Source organism: Manihot esculenta, chromosome 14 (genome assembly GCF_001659605.2).
Source record: "Manihot esculenta cultivar AM560-2 chromosome 14, M.esculenta_v8, whole genome shotgun sequence".
NCBI lineage: Eukaryota > Viridiplantae > Streptophyta > Magnoliopsida > Malpighiales > Euphorbiaceae > Manihot > Manihot esculenta.
Genome location: NC_035174.2, coordinates 9,879,321 through 9,897,640, shown reverse-complemented (window position 1 = coordinate 9,897,640; position 18,320 = coordinate 9,879,321). Strand labels below are relative to the sequence as shown.

Genomic DNA, 18,320 nt, shown 5'->3' with positions numbered 1-18,320 from the left:
AAACGAACTAAACTATTTGTAAGTACTTTTTATACTCGTTTAATAAATGAGTCAAGCTTAAATTTAGCAATATTCGGTTCGTTTAAACTCGTGATCAAGCTCGTGAGTAGACTCGCGAACAAACTTATTTTATAACACTAATCTCACATCGAAAGTTGAAAGCATACGGAGAATCGTGACTTCTCTGTAAAAAGACAACCCTTTTACATTCCTTTTCATTAATTTTGGAGTTTGAGAGATTTCAATTAAATAAAAAAATTTAATTTAAAAATTTCTTAATAATTTTATAATTTAAATTTATTTATAATTTAAATAAATTTGAATTATATTGAGCTTATTTATAATATAATCAAGCTAAAATTTAAACCTAAATAAGCTCAAATTTGAGTTTTTTGAATAGAGTTTGAATTGGCTTGTTAACGTGATAAATGATCTTATTATCGAGCTCGAACTGATCTCGAGTTTAATATTTATTTTATGAATCGAATTCGAGTTTATAAATAGAGTTTAAGTCGAGCTCGATCTCGAACTCAAACTTTTAAATTCATTTTCTAATTAAATCTAAACTTATCAAGGTGGACTCTATTCGGTTGGAGGAATGCAATTTCATTAATTAATCCTTAACTAAAGTATGAAAAAGCTGATACAATGTAATAAATATAAAGCCATGTCCATGTGAATTATGGGCTTTGTCAATAAAGGTACTCTGTAAACAAGGAAGCATGATGGTTCCACATTACTCATTTTCAATTCAAACAAACACCTACTTAGCCTGCTTTTTCTTTTCTTTTCTTTTCTTTTCAATCTTTAAACTAAAGTTGCTTCCATCTTGAAGCCATTATCCATTCTGGATTATTAATTATCTATATTTCTTTAAGATACAAATTAGCAATGATGATGGGCAGGCCCGTGAAAGATCCATTTCTCTATCATTTTAATATTATTATTATTTTAAATTAATATATAAATTTTATTAAATTATAAATAATTTTTTATTTAAATTTTAAATTACATGTCAGAATTGTATTGAATGATATAAAAAATTTTCCACGCGATCAAAATTAGGCCCGTGAAACATTGACTTCTTGACCATGTCATGTTATAACAGGGATATTGCTTGTGATTTTTCACTTTTTGATTCTTTTAGTGATTGATGTGGCTCTTTTAGGTGACACTTCTATTCTATCTTTTCATATTTATATATATTTATTTTATAAATTTAATGTATAAACACTTTATAAATATAATATAATTAAATATGAAATCTATTATAATTTTAATTTATTTATTATTTATTTATTAATTAAATATTTTGATGACCGCCAAATTTTTCTAGCCGAGGAATAAGTTAAGAAGAAGATTACGGATCCAAAATCCATCAAGTCACACGCAAGCAGGTCGGTCCAACGTCGCGTGGCCAGCCCTATAATGAGAGACGGATCGAACCGACTACATGCGCGGGTCTATCCACGAGAAGCCTAGTCTAATAATGCGACATAAAGAGAAAAGTAAGTGCAGTCACTTCGCAGTACTGTTAGTATGCGTGCCGGAAGGAATTAAAAGGCCGTTTGCCGTGGAGAGGGACTCTAATACATTAGTATGTACAGATTTGAATGACAGAGACAAGTGGCACAATAATAAAAAAGCGGTCAGACGTCACTAACAGACAAAAAAAGAAGAGATAAAAGGGAAGAAACGTCTTTTTTTCCGATCAAGTTTACGTAGTCACGGTAAATTTTATTTTCTGGATATCAGAATATATATATATATTTTTCATATATAAAAAGATAAAAAAAAAATAAATAAATCGTGAGTTAGAAGTTCAAAACGTAGGCAGGATTAGCCTTCTTATTTAACTTAGAATTCAATATGAAGTTGGCAAAGGATGTGAAGCATCAGTTAATGGATGCAAACAACTTGCTTGGTGTGTGGAGTTTGTTGAGTTAATGCGTGGAAGCCAAGAAGGAAAATCTTTTTCTCTCCCATTTTCTAAATTTTATGACATATTTTATATATAATGCTAAAATTTTTAAATATTATTAATTATAATTCTATTTATTATTTTGTATTCAAAATTTAATGTCTAAATGATTATTATTGCTTTAAGATTATATGAAAAATTAAGTTAAAAAATGTTATTAAAGCTTAAAGAAAAATTACATTGAGTTCAGCCTTTTTCGAATTTCATTTGAAACTTTTAGAGAAAAATAAGTTGTTAAAATTGAAATTCTTAATAATTTTTTCTTAATGTGAGATTAACATTTGGCAATTAAAATTATTAATTCAATTTGCTATGTGTGTATTTTTCTTATGGAAATGGCAATCGAGATTGAGCTATATGATATAGATTTAAAAATTCTTGTCGGGTTTTTTTCTGGAAATAAGCATTTTGAATTTGAGGGAAACATAATACCTACAAAAATAGCTAAGGTTCCAATCATTAGAGGAGTATTCTTGGTGAACTTGAACCCAATTTTAGGTAAAATTATATGTCGGAGTTTCGTCTGAAAATTTTATATGTCGGAGTGAATTTTATTTTTTATGAATTTAAAATATAAATGAGTGAGTCTCGTCGTAAAATAAAGATACAGATAAAATTTATATTTTGCATTCATAAGAGGAGGAGTCTATTTAAGAATTTCACACAACGATTAAAACTTCAAAATTTTCTTTTCATGAAGACCCTGAGAGTTGAAAATAAGACATGATCCAAAAATGAACTTCTAAGCTGCCTTAACGTGACGTTAGGATTAGCTCAAACCCAAATTACACTGTCATTAACTGATCTTAGCCCCTCTATAAGAGAAGTCTGTGATTCCTCCTCCTTCTTCAACACAAGCCAAGGCCACAAAGAGCCTGCAAACTCAAAGATGGTTCCTTCAATTTCTTCCATTTTCTCCATACTTGTTATCCTTGTGCTCTCACCTTCCTTTTCACTTTCTCTTCTAATTCGAGATAGTTTTCTCCAATGTCTCAATGTCAATACTGAGACTGTTATTCCTTATTCCACTGCATTTTTCACTCCTGACAACTCTTCTTTCTCTTCCATTTTACAGTCTTCTGCTCAAAATCTCAGGTACTTGTTGCCTTCTGTGCCGAAACCTGAATTTATCTTCACACCTTTGCATGAAACCCACATCCAGGCTGCTGTTATCTGCTCAAAACAGCTTGGAATTCACCTCAGAGTCCGTAGTGGAGGCCATGACTACGAGGGTCTCTCTTATACTTCTGAAATTGAAACACCTTTCATTATAGTAGACCTTTCAAAGCTTCGTTCTGTTACTGTTGATATTGAAGATAACAGCGCATGGGTTCAGGCTGGTGCCACGATTGGTGAAGCTTATTACAGAATCGCTGAAAAAAGCAAAATTCATGGATTCCCAGCTGGTCTTTGCTCAAGTTTAGGCGTTGGTGGTCACATTACAGGAGGTGCTTATGGTTCCATGATGAGAAAATATGGTCTTGGTGCTGATAATGTAATTGATGCTCGTATAATTGATGTCAATGGCAGAGTTTTAAACCGACAAGCTATGGGAGAAGATCTGTTCTGGGCTATTAGAGGAGGAGGAGGAGCTAGCTTTGGAATCATTGTTTCCTGGAAACTAAAACTGGTTCCTGTACCAGCAACTGTGACAGTTTTTACAGTTACCAAGACCTTGGAACAAAATGCCACTGAAATTCTCTACCGGTGGCAGCAAGTTGCAGATAAGCTCGATGAAGATCTGTTCATCAGAGTCATCATACAACCTGCGACAGTTGGAAACAGCACGACAAGAACTATAACAACTTCCTACAATGCCCTGTTTCTTGGAGATGCCAACAGACTCCTCCATGTAATGGAGAAAAGCTTCCCCGAATTGGGTTTAACAAGAAAAGATTGCATAGAAACAAGCTGGATCAAATCAGTGCTATACATCGCTGGGTACCCAAGCACAACACCTCCAGAGATTTTACTCCAGGGGAAATCTTTGTTCAAGAACTACTTCAAAGCCAAGTCAGATTTTGTCAAAGAACCAATTCCTGAAACAGGGCTCAAGGGTCTCTGGAAAAGGTTATTGAATGAAGATATTCCATTGATGATATGGAATCCATATGGTGGAATGATGAGCAAAATTTCAGAGTATGAAATTCCTTTCCCTCACAGAAAAGGGAATTCATTCATGATCCAGTACTTGTCAATCTGGCAAGATGGAGAGAAGAGTGCAGCAAAGCATATGAAATGGATCAGGAAGCTTTACAATTACATGGCACCATATGTTTCCATGTTTCCAAGAAGTGCATATGTGAATTACAGGGACCTTGATTTGGGGAAGAACAAGAAGATGAACACTAGCTTTATTGAAGCTACTGCTTGGGGAAACAAGTACTTTAATGACAATTTCAACAGATTGGTGGAAGTGAAGACCAAAGTAGATCCTGATAACTTTTTCAGACACGAACAGAGCATCCCACCTCTTCCGGTTTCCATGTGGAAAAGAAGAGCAAGAGGAGGAGAAGGAGTAAGGGTCTAGAGACTATGATTAGCTTTATTGGAGCAGCGTGTGTTCCCAGATTTGATTGCCAAGAGAAATAAAATTTTTACAGAAAAATATTGTTATTTTAATGTTGTTGAAATTAGTTTTAATTGCAAGGATTTTGTTCAACAAAATACTTGCCTTCTCTTGCTCTGTTTTGTTTTAAAAGCTAATGTTATGATTTTTCTATTTTCTCTGGTGATTTTGTTACTACAATTATTAACATAAGTAATTGAAAACAATAAAAATAAACACCCATTACTCCATTTAATGGAATATAAAGAGAAATCTTTATACTGGAATTAAAAGGACAAGAAAACTTTTTTTTGGTCATCACTCATACATGGCCAACTGAAAAAAGACCTTTTAATCAAGTTTTATTGGTTTATTATTAATAATTGGGCAATGATTTAGTCCATGCTTTATTGATCGGATCATCGAGTAAGATAGGGAAGAGTCTCGCCCAAACATGACAAGTCTGAAAATAGGGAAAAGTCTCGCTCAGACATGACAAGTCGAAACATTATCACTTAGCCATTGCCAAAAACCACCAGTTAAAAACAAATTTCTAACCATCATAAAATATATTAGCCAATAACTCTGAAATTCAAGTATTATAGACAACTAATTTTATTTTCTACTAATAATTGAGAAACGTTGGTAAAAGATACCAACCACTTCAGTCTTATTTATTTTAGAGATAGTGGCATCACTGCTCTTGCTCAAAAGTAGGGAATCAACCAAAAACAACTCAACTTTATGGAGAGGAGAGCAAACAAAACAGCAAGATCTAAAATAGTTCATCTCTCTATCTATCTAGTTACAGAAATGTTTGTGAAAATAATAAATGGAGTTAACATTGTAGATTATTCATTTTTCTTTTAACTTATTTCAGAAAAAATTTATAGTTGACTCCTATCGGATTTCTCACATTCTGGACAAGGCCGGACCCTAAAGAAAAATGCAGACCCAAAACCCATTAGCCCATACGCAAATAGATCGGTTTAACTTCGCGAGTCCTGGCCTTGCAATGTGGAGCAGGCCGGATCAGTCACGAGCACGGGTCCAACAGGAGACAACCTAGCCATCTAGCCCTATAATATGACGTGAGGTAGAATAGTCGACTTAGTCACTTCGCAACCCTACTAGCATGTATGCCGAGAGAAATTACCGTCTGGTGTGGAAAAGTGTTCTGACTCGTTCGCAATTTTACTAGCATGTGTGCCAAGAGAAATTATTGTCTGGTGTGGAAAAGTGTTCTGACTCGTTCGTACGTACGGCCTGAATGACAGAGACAGGTGAAACTGTAACTGTAACAGAAATACGATTATATGTCACTAACAGACAAAGGAAAAGAGATAAAAGGGAAGGGGTGATCTTCCCTAATCAAGTTTAAACACATCGTAAAACTCTATTTTTTTATATCGAAACATTATAATCATTAATCTTAGCTATTAAATAAAAGAATCTTTAATTAGACTTTTTTTTAATATAGAAATGAGATTAATAATAAAAAGTAGGTCTTATTGTAAACTTTCAAGCGATTATCAAAGGTGAGGAGCAAGTAGCAAAGCTGTGTGGTTAGAATTACTTTTACTCGCCAACTCTTTGAAATCAATGCTTTTCTCATCCAGTAAAGCCTCGTGGCTTATTTTACATTTTAATGCATGTAAAGGAAAAGTTGACAACTTTCACGCTCGATTGCGAACCGAAACAAAAGGACAACGTGCCCTTGTAACTGACAAACGTTCAACTTCCTTCCTCCTTCCCTTATTGAAATCTTCGCCTTCTTGTTCCCTTACAAACTCCTACTAAGCAAGAAGCCGTCGTCACAAGATCTTTTTGATGGAAAATTCTTTCTCATCAAGACAAAAACTACTCAAATATATATACATATCAAACCTGTTTCCTAAGCCTAAATCCAAACAGAGATAAAAAGATCGAAATGAGGTTCGCTGTTAAAGCATTTTTATCTTTGCTTATAATTATTTCATGTGCAAATTCTAGTCCAGTCCATGAAAACTTTGTCAATTGCATGTCACCCTCATTCAATCCCTACACCAAATCTTTTGAAATCATCTTCACTGCTGAATCCCCTCTATATTCTGATCTTTTGCAATCATCTCCGCAAAATTTGAGATGGGTAAACTCCACAACTTCAAATAATCCTCTTCTCATCATCGCACCATTCCATGAGTCGGAAATCCAAGCAGCTGTTCTTTGCAGCAAAAAGCAGGGTGTACAAGTTCGAGTCAGAAGCGGTGGCCATGACTATGAAGGCTTATCATATCTGTGTCAGACTCCATTCATTATCATTGATCTCAGGAATTTCCGAGCTGTAGAGATTGATATCGCAGATGAATCAGCATGGGTTCAGTCTGGTGCAACACTTGGTGAGCTTTACTATGCTATTGGCAGGAAGAGTAGAGTTCATGGGTTCCCAGCAGGAATATGCCCTACTGTTGGTATTGGTGGCCACTTCAGTGGAGGGGGTTTTGGTACCTTGCTGAGGAAATATGGGCTCGCAGCTGATAACGTCGTTGATGCTTTCTTGATAGATGTTAATGGAAGAATTCTCGATAGAAAAGCCATGGGAGAAGACTTGTTTTGGGCTATTAGAGGAGGTGGTGGAGCAAGTTTTGGAGTCATTCTTTCCTGGAAGATCAAGCTTGTTAAAGTTCCTCCAATTGTGACTGTTTTCACTGTTTCTAAAACTATAGAACAAGGTGCTACAGAACTTGTCCATAGATGGCAATACATTGCAGACAAGCTACATGAAGATCTCTTTATCAGAATCATCGTTCAAAATGTTGGTGCGGGCACAAGAACAAATCCAAAGACAATCCAAGCTTCCTTTAATTCACTGTTTCTTGGAGGAATCGACAGGTTAATACCATTGATGAACCAAAATTTCCCTGAATTGGGATTGAAAGCTGCAGATTGCACACAAATGACTTGGATTGAATCTACCCTCTACACAGCAGGATTTCCCAGAGGAAGCCCCCTGGAGGTCTTACTCAACAAGACTCAACTGTATGAAGCCATTTTCAAGGCAAAATCAGACTACATAACGGAACCTATACCTGAAGATGGATTGAGAGGTATATGGCAGAGATTCTTGGAGGAAGAGCTAGTGTACTTGATAATGGATCCTTATGGTGGAAGAATGAATGATATTTTAGAATCAGAAACTCCATTTCCTCATAGGAAGGGCAACTTGTACAACATGCAATACATGGTGAAGTGGAGAGTGAATGGAGTTAGGGAAGCAAACAAGCATGTACACTGGATCAGGATGCTTTACAGGTACATGACGCCATATGCTTCCAAGTCTCCAAGATCAGCCTATTTTAACTATAGAGACCTCGACTTGGGGAGAAACAAGGATGTCAACACAAGCTACTTAGAGGCATGTGTTTGGGGTATGAAGTACTTCAAAGGCAATTTCAAGAGGTTGGTCCAAGTGAAAAGCAAAATTGATCCTGGCAATTTCTTCAGAAATGAACAGAGTATTCCCTCCATCCATGAATAGGTGCAATGGAAATACAAAACTCGTACGTTGGAGTGAAACTTTTCTCCTGTAAGGTCCCTGTATAATTATCAGGCACACCAAATAGTAGACCCAACATATTGTGCTGGATGTGTAACTCAAAATGTAAAATAACTACTTGCTTTTGTGAACACCCCACCCCAGTCAGAGTAACTTCACATTCACCACGTAACTACAGCAGCAGACTGTAACAAGCTGAACGACAAGGCCTGTTGCTCCTAGCTTAATGAAGAAAACCCAAATTTTTATAAGATCAGAAAAACAGATCGACTTACAACTTCTGGAAGCTCAAATCACTCTGGATAACATCTTCACTGTTGAGAGACACAAGTCCTAGTAAAGAAGTAATGGCAGCAAGTGGAACTGGAAAAGATAGTTGATAAAAGAATGAAGTCAAACTCAAAAACACAACAGGCAAAAAGTTCATAAATTTCAATTGTAATAATGCAAAATCTAAGATAGATGAAGATTCCACTGAGATCTGGGAGGGGAGAACCTTAAATACTTCTGAGAGATTTTGATCAAGCAGAGACTATCAATGTTTCGAAATTCTGTCAAAACCATGGTAAGAATCAAAACAAATAAAGCTACAGAACAACTCAGCTTTTAGTCTCTCAGTATGAAAGCTAAAATGCATGCTCATTCTCCCATTCCCATGCAAATCAAATAAAGCTACAGAAAAGTGAACGAGGTAAATTAAAAAAGCATTGGAATTTGCAATTTCCCAGGTTTCATTTTTTTTCCTAAATCTATGCAATATAATTTTTGGGCTTGCACAGAACACGTTCATTTCATAAATTAATTAACTTTATTTAAGCTTCTCCCATTTTCTATCTAAAAAAATAGTTTTTCTTTTCGTCAAAAATCAAATTCATTGATTCAACAAAAGGCCTAAGGCCCAGCCCAAAAACTTCAACAGATTTTATATAGAAGACAGGCCATGGATAAAAAGAAAGGGTCCAAACTAACAACAAGGCCCAGACTAAGATAAGGCCCAAAGCAGAGAACCTTGCTGAAGTAAAACCTTAGAACATCAAACGGAGTCGTCCCCCGCCGCTCCACCGGCCAAGTAACGCTGGGAAGAAGAGAGAAGCTGATCAACAACGCGAACAACCAGGGACAAAGGACACTGTTCTAGAAGCTCGAAAGGGACGCCAAGCTGCAACAGGATCCTACCGTCGATGAGCAACAAAATCCATGAAAAGGAGCAGCAAAATCCTTTAATGGCGGCAGAGGCTGGAGGCAGTAGACTGTTCGGCGAACTCACTCCGTCACTCATGCCTTCCGGGACTAGCATAGGTCCCGCGAATCACCACCAACAGGCTGTCGAGACAGTAAAGAAAAGGATCAGCACTCCAAAATTATCCTAAAAAATGGGAGTAATGAGTTAGCTAAAAATGAAATCAATTTCAGAATAATGAATTAGCTGACAATTCAATTTCAGGATTAATGAAGTCTGGTTACTCATTTTAGATTTTAATGCATGTAAAGGAGAAGTTGACAACTAAGTTGACAACTTTCAAACTTGATTGTCAAACCCAAGTAAAACGACATAACTACAGCGCGCTCTGATAACTGATAACGTGTATGATTTTTCCTCTTTCCTTATTGAAATCTTCGCCTTCTTGTCCCATATGCACTCCTGCTGAAGTCGTCTTCACAAGATCTCTCTAATGAAAAATTCTCTCTTTGGCGACCAAAACTAATCAAACATAAGATCGAAATGAGGTTCATTGTTGAAGGATTTCTATCTTGGCTTTTAATTGTTTCATGTGCAAATTCAAGTCCAATCCATGAAACTTTGTCAATTGCATGTCAACCCAATTCAACCCCTATACCAAATCTTTTGAAATCATCTTCACTCCTCAATCCTCTTTATATTCACATACTTTGCAATCATCTCAACAAAATATGAGATGGGTAAACTCCACAATTTCAAATAAGCAGATCTCGTTCTCACACCATTCCATGAGTCAGAAATCCAAGCAGCTGTTCTTTGCAGCAAAAAGAAGGGTTTACAAGTTCGAGTCAGAAGCGGTGGCCATAACTATGAAGGCTTAGCTTATCTATGTCAGACTTCCCCCATTCATTATCATTAATCTCAGGAATTTCCGAGCTGTAGAGGTTGATATTGCAGATGAATCAGCATGGGTTCAGTCTGGTGCGACACTTGGTGAGCTTTACTGTGCTATTGGCAAGGAAAGTAGAGTTCATGGGTTCCTATCAGGAATATGCCCTACTGTTGGAGTTGGTGGGCATTTCAGTGGAGGGGGTGTTGGTACCTTGCTGAGGAAATATGGGCTTGCAGCCGATAACGTCATTGATGCTTTCTTGGTAGATGTTAATGGAACAATTCTTGATAGAAAAGCTATAGGAGAAGACTTGTTTTGGGCTATTAGAGGAGGTGGCGGAGCAGGTTTGGAGTCATTCTTTCCTGGAAGATCAAGCTTGTTAAAGTTCCCCCAGTTGTGACAATTTTCACTGTTTCAAGAACATTAGAACAAGGTGCTATCGAACTTGTCCATAAGTGGCAATACATTGCAGACAAGCTCCATGAAGATCTCTTTCTCAGAATCATCATTCAAAATGTTGGTGGGGGCACAAGTACAAATCCAAAGACGGTCCAAGTTTCCTTTCATTCACTGTTTCTTGGAGGAATCGACAGGCTAATGCCATTGATAAACCAGAATTTCCCTGAATTGGGATTGAAAGCTGCAGATTGCACACAAATGACTTGGATTGAATAAAAAAATAAATTAATATAAATATTTAAAATTATAAAAATTAAATTTATTTTTATTAGATTTCTATTGTCCAGCTATACATAATTACAGAATAATATTAATTTTATGATAATGTATATAATTACATAATAATATTAATTTTATAATACTGAAATTATAAATTATATAGAGTCAGTAATATTTTTAATTTAAATATTAATAATAAAATATATTAAATATTAATATATAAAATATATATTAATATTTAAATAAAATAAAATTATACTGATAATTAATTTATCATATAATTAAATTAATTTATTTATTTATTTCTTTTTAATAAATTATAAATAATTTAATATTTTTATATAATATCTAATAGCAAAATAATATAATAATTTTAAATATTTTATGCGTTTAAATATTTTTATATATAGTTCATTTGTTATTAACTTTTATAGTATTCTTATATATTAAAAATATTTTTATAAAATATGATAATTATTTATAACTGATTATAGTAATTTGTAGAGTTATAAAACAACATTATTATGTAATTAAAAAATTATTGATACTATTTAATTACAGTATTATTGTATTAATTTATTGTGTGATTATATATGAGTGACAGTTCAATAAAAATAAATTTAATTTTTATAATTTTAAATATTTATATTAATTAATTAATTAATTAATCTATTTTTTATTAATTATTTAATTCAATCTTTTTTGTATATATATTTAATAATAGTTAAATAAATTTATAATTAATATTATTTAATATTATTAATATTATTTAATCTTTCCAAGCAAGTTTTTCGGTCGCCACCTGTCACCCCAATTCTAAATCCTCAAATATTTTTATTCTAACCCCAAATCCGTAAATAAAAATATTCCTACCCCTGAATTGACAAAAAGCCCGAGAATCAAACAAGCATATGCACTGGATCAGGATGTTTTACAGGTACATGACGCCATTTGCTTCCAAGTCTCAAAGATCAGCCTATTTTAACTATAGAGACCTCGACTTGGGGAGAAACAAAGATGTTAAAACAAGCTTACTTAGAGGCAAGTGTTTGGGGTGTGAAGTACTTTAAAGACAATTTCAAGAGGTTGGTCCAAGTAAAAAAGCAAAATTGATCCAGACAATTTCTTCAGAAATGACAGAGTATCCCCTCCTGCATGAACAGGTGTAATGAAAATACAAACTCATTACAAACATATAACAAGGCAAAAGTTCAAAAATCTCAATGATAATGATGTAAGGTCTAGGATAACAATGAGATCTGCCCCATATATGTCATATCAGGAAATTTTGACAAACAATGACAAGTGGTTTGATCCAAATCACCATGTTTCATAAATCTCCACTTTTTTGGGATGGAACTTGGAAGAATCTTAAATACTTTTGACTTAGAGAGACAATCATCTTTTGAAAAATTCTGTCAAAACCTTTGTAAGCATTATAACAAATACAAAAATGATCATGGCAAACATACCTCCCAGGCTGACCAAGAGAACAGCAAAAGCAACAGTGCATCACCACCACTGACAGTGCAGGCCCAGAAGAGACTGACCCTATGCCCTATAGAACCCAATCACTAATATTATGAAATCGAAAAGCTGCATAAAAGTAACAATGACTTGTGAAATTCTAGCAAGACCACTGCCCAGAATCATGAACCAAATGAATATACCTGAATTTATTTGGCCAGCACATGAATCTAAGCAAAGGCGTAAATCCCCATCCAGAAACATCGAGTCTTCACCCAAGTAAACAGAGAAATTCAGTAGCATTAATCTGAAACCTGCACAAGCAGCCTTCTCCCTAAAACAAGAATATGTAACAGTTCTTGAAAATATGTAACAGATTCAGCATCCATTAAGAATAGATTGACACCTACGTTTTGTCAGTGAATATAACCATAATTATCAGAATTTATGTACTAATCCATCACTACTATTTTACAGCAAAAATCATTATTATTTTGGCATAATTTTATTTTACTCTTTCAGCAATTGTAAATTTTTCTAATAGAAATTGATATAATCTTTTAATAAAATATATAAGCATATCTCTTATTGCAATTTAAATTTTTGAATATATAAATAAATAAATAAATCTTATCATCTTTCCAGCATATTGATTTTAACTTTTTAATATATAACTTAGCAATTTATTATTAGTGTTACATATATGCAAGTATAGATTTATAAAGTTAAATATTTTTACAGGAATATTCCCGTTTATAAAGAATTTTTAATGTTTACAGGTATTTTTCAAGTTTCAGATTCAAATATATAAAAAGATTCAAATTTTTTTTTGTTGACCGAAATATATTTGATAACCGCCGGACCTCGAGGCAAACTTTTTTTGTGGTTGACCGTTCAATGCTAGGGTGAAATATATTTGATAATTGCCAGGCCTCCTACTAGGGGCAAGACCGAGCCTTAGGTAAGAACACAAATCCAAGGCCTATCAAACTCTTTTCAAGATGAACCAGCTCTACGTTGCACTTTTCAGTCCGGTCAAGAGAAGTAGGCCAAATAGACCTCACATGCAGGCTCAGCTGAAGAAAATCTAACCCAATGACGTAATAAGAGAAAAAAAGGCAGGTCAAATCATATCGCAGCTCTGTCCGTATGCGCGTACGGACTTGAATAATAGAGACAGAGAATTAAATAATCGTACGGACTTGAATAATAGAGACAAATGATGCGTCACTAGCAAATAAAATAAAATAAAATAAAATAAAATAAAAGGAAAGAAATATTTTCTTATCCAAGAGTTTCAACAACCACTTTAAACCTTATTTTCTACTACTTTTAATCCAATAGAATAAAAGTTGTCCAAGCGAGCATTTCACATTTCGGCAATTTTCAGAAAAATTTAATTCTTAATTCTTAAAAAAGGAAAAGTCCAAAAAGTCAAAGACAAAATCAAGCAGATGCGAGAAAGAAATTTTTGAAGGGTTTTTAATTTTATTTAATTAATTATCTTCGCAGAAGAAAGATCGAAATTTCACTAGAAACCATTTTCGGATGTATTAGTTAACTTGCATATTTATCTACACTGTTCTAATTTCTAAATATTTAAAATTTTGATCTAAATAGAAATACAAGTTTTGATCTAAATATTTAATACAACTCCTACTGAAAATCAAGGAAATAGAAGGAACCCACAAGCCAAATATAGACGCAATGGAACTTTTTCTCTTCACCAACAACAATAACTGCCAAACTAAATTTTACACGAGGATTTCTCAAGAGGAAAATGACACCACAAAATTCATAATATCCACCAACATGCTAAAACCCCAGATTAACATTTACTATAAATCAATTGATTGGAGAAGACATAATGTTTGGGATGATACTTGGAAACCCACCATGATCCTCGTAATGCTGCAATGCACCTCCAAATTAACCTATCTACTCTTTTCAACCACTTTCCCTGCTGGGTATGTTCCAAACAACTTGTCCCATAGAGACGAAGTAATTCCAAAGCCCAAGTTCTGGATCCTGAAGTGATGGTTCAAGTGGTATTTCTGTGTCATACAAGCAATTAGTTGGAGTTTAGTAAATGTTGATCTCATTCTGACTAATGAAAAATAGATAACCCCTGAAGAAACAACCACACAGGAAAGACCAAAAATCCTCATGTAATCATCTGCCCTTTAAGGTATCTTCTTACCTTGAGATATTTAGGCACTCCACTTGAAGGCTGACCATGATGCAAGTAATAATGAGTGCAGTCATACATAACATAACCCAATAAACCACCTCCAAACAAAGCAGGAGCAGTTGAGGGAGTGGCTACAAGTTGGACCAAGTTCCAGAACTGGCAAAACACATTTGCAGTTAAAAGTGGTATATAAGGAGATGGTGAGCAGTGAGCACTCCCCACTGCATTATAATAAAGAAAAACAAATAGTTGCCTACAGAATCGCAGATAAAGAAATTACTAAGGTTGTTGGCTTATGCCTATACAAAAAGGTAGTTTTGCAACAGTATGTACGTCTACATAATTTTAGACTTTGTAAAGGACTGGTCTATAATTCAACTAATAAATGAATCCACATAATTTTATACTTTGTAAACAACTGGTCAATGAATCTACATAATTTTAGACTTTGTAAATGACTGGTCTAGGTTCAGTCCACATAGACCCAAGCACATATCAAGAGATGCTACATATGGGATCCATTTTTGTGAAAAATCCATTCATCTGTGTATCGGTTTACAAGAACAAGCTCTAGGCAAGAATAACACACAAAGGAAAAATTAAAATCTTCATGAACTATAATAGTAGGAAGGCAAGGAATAGGCAGAGTATACATACTGGCAAACAGAGAACAGCTGTAGCAGCTGGAGGAAAAACGAGCCGCAAACCATCCATAGGGTGCTTATGATGACAGCCATGAATAAGATAGTGGATGGTGTTCCACCTAAAGCAAGTACAATAATATCATAACATGATCCTAGCATAGATAATAAAGCAGTCCAATAAAATTTGGGAAAAAGGAGTAATGATTTGTGAAAGGACGTCTGTGGACATAAGACATGCATGAGTAAGTGTTCAAGAAAGAAAGAGAAAACTAACCAATAACTCTTTGTTTTGATGTGGAAAACAAAGCGGTGTAAACTGTATTCCAGCAATGTCCAGATGAAAATGCCAAAACCCACCATTAAGGCTATCTCAGAAGGTGTGTGGCCCATTCGCACAGACATTGAGATGCACCAACATATAACTGGCAGCCAAATAACTGGAATTGCCCACCAGACTGTACGAGTCAAGAACTGTTCCAAGCAAAAGAGTCAAAATCTCAACAATTCATCCAACTCAACCATATATCTGCAATGGACTTTGTTTAACATGCCTACGTAAGATACTACAATTATGCATGCGCAGTTGATACATGATATGCAAAGCTGGTAGGAAACGTAGTCATACCTCCCAAAAATCACTCTCAAAAAATCGAGGGCCTTCCTTGCTTACAATAGGCTGGTGAACCCATTCCTCATAAGCTTCTCCCAGATGTCCAACCTGTGACAGAATCTCAAGATCAATCACCAATACAAAATAATTCAAATGCCCATACCTTCAAAATTAAATTTCATAATTTGGGTTTTGAACTATAATATATATGTGCATATATAGAGAGAGAGGCAATGCAACTTTACCTGGAAGACAAGAGGCTTATTGAGATCAACAGTGAACCCCTGTGCAACCATCCTGGCACTTTGTTATGTAACTGGAGATACATGCAGCCAAAAGAAAGGGACAGAATAAATAATCATACACATAGCAGTTTAGAGAACACAAAATGGAAGCATTTGTTCAGTCTTTAGCACTAAAAAGCTTATGATTGCAGTTTTTACTTTTAATTCTTAGTAACTGTCTTTTCCAGACACTATTTTCCTGCCTCTGGCATGTGAAATTACACATACAACTTGCTAATGACAAGTGATATAATTAATAAATATGACAAGGAAGGGGGGGCAGGGGAGGGGGGAAAACACTGCATGTTCTACAAGTATATTAATTAATGAATCAATAAAGAGGAAGAAAGATTCAAAGATTGGATGCATGATCATAGTTCAAATTACAAGTCAATTCCTGAATATCAAAAGCATTTTGTTGTTGAGCAATTTTTATGAATGGGAAAACATGTATGATTTCCTCCATCTTTATATTTAAGAGAAAACATACCAAAGTTTCCAATGAACAATGAAGCAAAGACAGGCCCTTTCTCTCCGTTCTCTATGGATGGACCAAAAAAAGGCAAATATGACCTTAAAAAGAGTCACCTAACTTTGGTGTTCATGTATTGTAATTCACCAAAGAAAGGCCTTCAGTGAATTGTTTTTGTTTTAGAGGTTGCCGCTCTAAGCTTAGCAATGTCAACAAGACATTCACTATGAATTTCGTTCATGAAACCCTTTTTTTTCCTGCAGGGAAAATCGATCTTTAACTGTATAGGGATATATGGACCATAATGTACTTATGCTTAATGACTAAGTTTCCAATCACTATCAACAACTACGTATGGACTTGGAATTTTCATCATTTAACCTACCAGGAGGGCAAATCATAAATAAAAGAACAGGTCCCACATGACAATTAATTCCAGCCCACAAGATCAAGATTTCTACCAAAATAATATATAAGAAAACTCAATACTGCACCTGCACAACGAAACTTGCATTCAAGACTTTGCTCGAACTTATGGAATATGATTTCTTAAAACAAGAAAAAAAAAAGAGTTTACACATATCTGGGTGGCCATAAAAAAACTGCCCCTCAATGCAATTTGCACATTTTACAGAAAACTCAATTTGCTCGAGCAAAATTAAACTTTTACTGTAAATCATTACAACAATGGTGACAAATCTAAAAATGATAATTCCATTCCCATTTCCCGAATTTTCTGAGCAAGCGAACAGAAAATGTGAGCACGAACAAGTAAAAAGAAAAAACTACAATGCAGCGGACAAAAATCAGCTCCAACCCACAAATCCGTCAACCTGAATTCATCATTTATTCAATTTTATGAGATTCAAAACAAATCGCAGGCTTTCCTCAACAGCCAACCATAAAAAGAAAATTATATTAAAAAAACACATAATGCAACTAGAAAAACCCCACCCAATTCTCGAAAGAAAATCTAAAGAATCCAAATACAATAAAAAGAAAGCCCAGATCTTTAAAACGAACAGAAAACCAGAAAAATATAGAAACGAAGCAAAAGCTCACGAAAGAGGCTAACCCAGGGCAAATGCGAGTGAGATCCAGCCACGAGAAGCTTCCCTTCTCGCAGAAACGTTGATGGGTCCTTGTCGGATAATTATAGAAAAACAAAACCACCACGACCACAGCGGAGCTGCTGTGCTTTTGTTGTTTTCTCAATTTGGGCTCTTCTTCGCTATTGTGGGAGAAAGAAGTGGTGGTGGCAGTGGAGAGTGGACTGGAAATATCAAACTCATATGGAAATGGAATAATAAGAATATAAATGGCTTATACGGGACGGGAAAATCTTGACCGTTGATGTTATTTGAGAGGATCAAGAATCACCCTCGCATTGGATTCTAACGGTTGCCAACCTGGCACTATGAGTATCCAGCTCAGCAAGCTAAAAGGGTTGGCCTAGAATGGGTGTATTCCGCTTAAACAATATGTTTTGGTCTCAGTGGTTCTCCAGATGATAATGGACGCTGGAGATTGGTCTGAGATTGAGACTGTCGGAAAATATTTTTGAAGAAACACTTTTTATAATTTCTGATATTTGGAGTATTATCAATTGAATCAAAGAAAAAAAAAAGCAATAATTTGAAAAAAAAAAAAACTTTCTTATTTAAGAAAATCATTATTCAACTTTTTTTTTTATTGCAATTAAATAATAAACAATATGTACGGAAATAAATTAAGGGAAGGAAAATTAGACGGCTAAGCAACAAAGGAACAGTCAGCGGCACACAGATAGAGAAGAGATTAGCCCATTGTGTCAAACGAGCTTTACCATATTTTAGTCC

At 34.7% G+C, this 18,320-nt stretch overlaps 4 protein-coding genes across 5 annotated transcripts; 3 read left to right on the top strand and 1 right to left on the bottom strand.

The window, feature by feature from the left end:
* Positions 1 to 2,673: 2,673 nt before the first annotated feature.
* Positions 2,674 to 4,710, top strand: LOC110631022 (berberine bridge enzyme-like 13). Its single transcript, XM_021778720.2, has one exon. The coding sequence runs from the start codon at positions 2,871 to 2,873 to the stop codon at positions 4,509 to 4,511; it is 1,641 nt and encodes a 546-aa protein (XP_021634412.1). The 5' UTR covers positions 2,674 to 2,870; the 3' UTR covers positions 4,512 to 4,710.
* Positions 4,711 to 6,444: 1,734 nt separating this feature from the next.
* LOC110631071 (berberine bridge enzyme-like 22) lies at positions 6,445 to 8,463 on the top strand. The gene has a single exon (XM_021778781.2). The coding sequence runs from the start codon at positions 6,460 to 6,462 to the stop codon at positions 8,044 to 8,046; it is 1,587 nt and encodes a 528-aa protein (XP_021634473.1). The 5' UTR covers positions 6,445 to 6,459; the 3' UTR covers positions 8,047 to 8,463.
* Positions 8,464 to 10,007: 1,544 nt separating this feature from the next.
* On the top strand, positions 10,008 to 12,547 carry LOC110600502 (berberine bridge enzyme-like 22; the record flags this gene model as incomplete). Its single annotated transcript, XM_043950687.1, is given in 5 exon segments — positions 10,008 to 10,130; positions 10,132 to 10,477; positions 10,480 to 10,809; positions 11,706 to 11,826; positions 11,828 to 12,547. Coding segments are annotated over 5 exon segments (1,020 nt in total), but the record flags the coding sequence as incomplete, so codon positions are not given.
* A 1,433-nt stretch (positions 12,548 to 13,980) lies between these two features.
* On the bottom strand, positions 13,981 to 17,773 carry LOC110630780 (dihydroceramide fatty acyl 2-hydroxylase FAH1). 2 transcript variants are annotated; one of them, XM_021778357.2, is made up of 8 exons: positions 17,558 to 17,773; positions 16,501 to 16,739; positions 15,972 to 16,042; positions 15,742 to 15,834; positions 15,391 to 15,587; positions 15,130 to 15,235; positions 14,482 to 14,628; positions 13,981 to 14,335 (listed from the first exon to the last, which is right to left on the bottom strand). In XM_021778357.2, exons 3-8 carry the CDS (start codon positions 16,020 to 16,022, stop codon positions 14,216 to 14,218), a joined length of 714 nt encoding a protein of 237 aa, XP_021634049.1. In that variant the 5' UTR covers positions 16,023 to 16,042; positions 16,501 to 16,739; positions 17,558 to 17,773; the 3' UTR covers positions 13,981 to 14,215. The 2 variants fall into 2 exon arrangements, with proteins under 2 accessions (XP_021634049.1, XP_021634048.1); XM_021778356.2 differs by lacking the exon at positions 16,501 to 16,739.
* Positions 17,774 to 18,320: the final 547 nt, after the last annotated feature.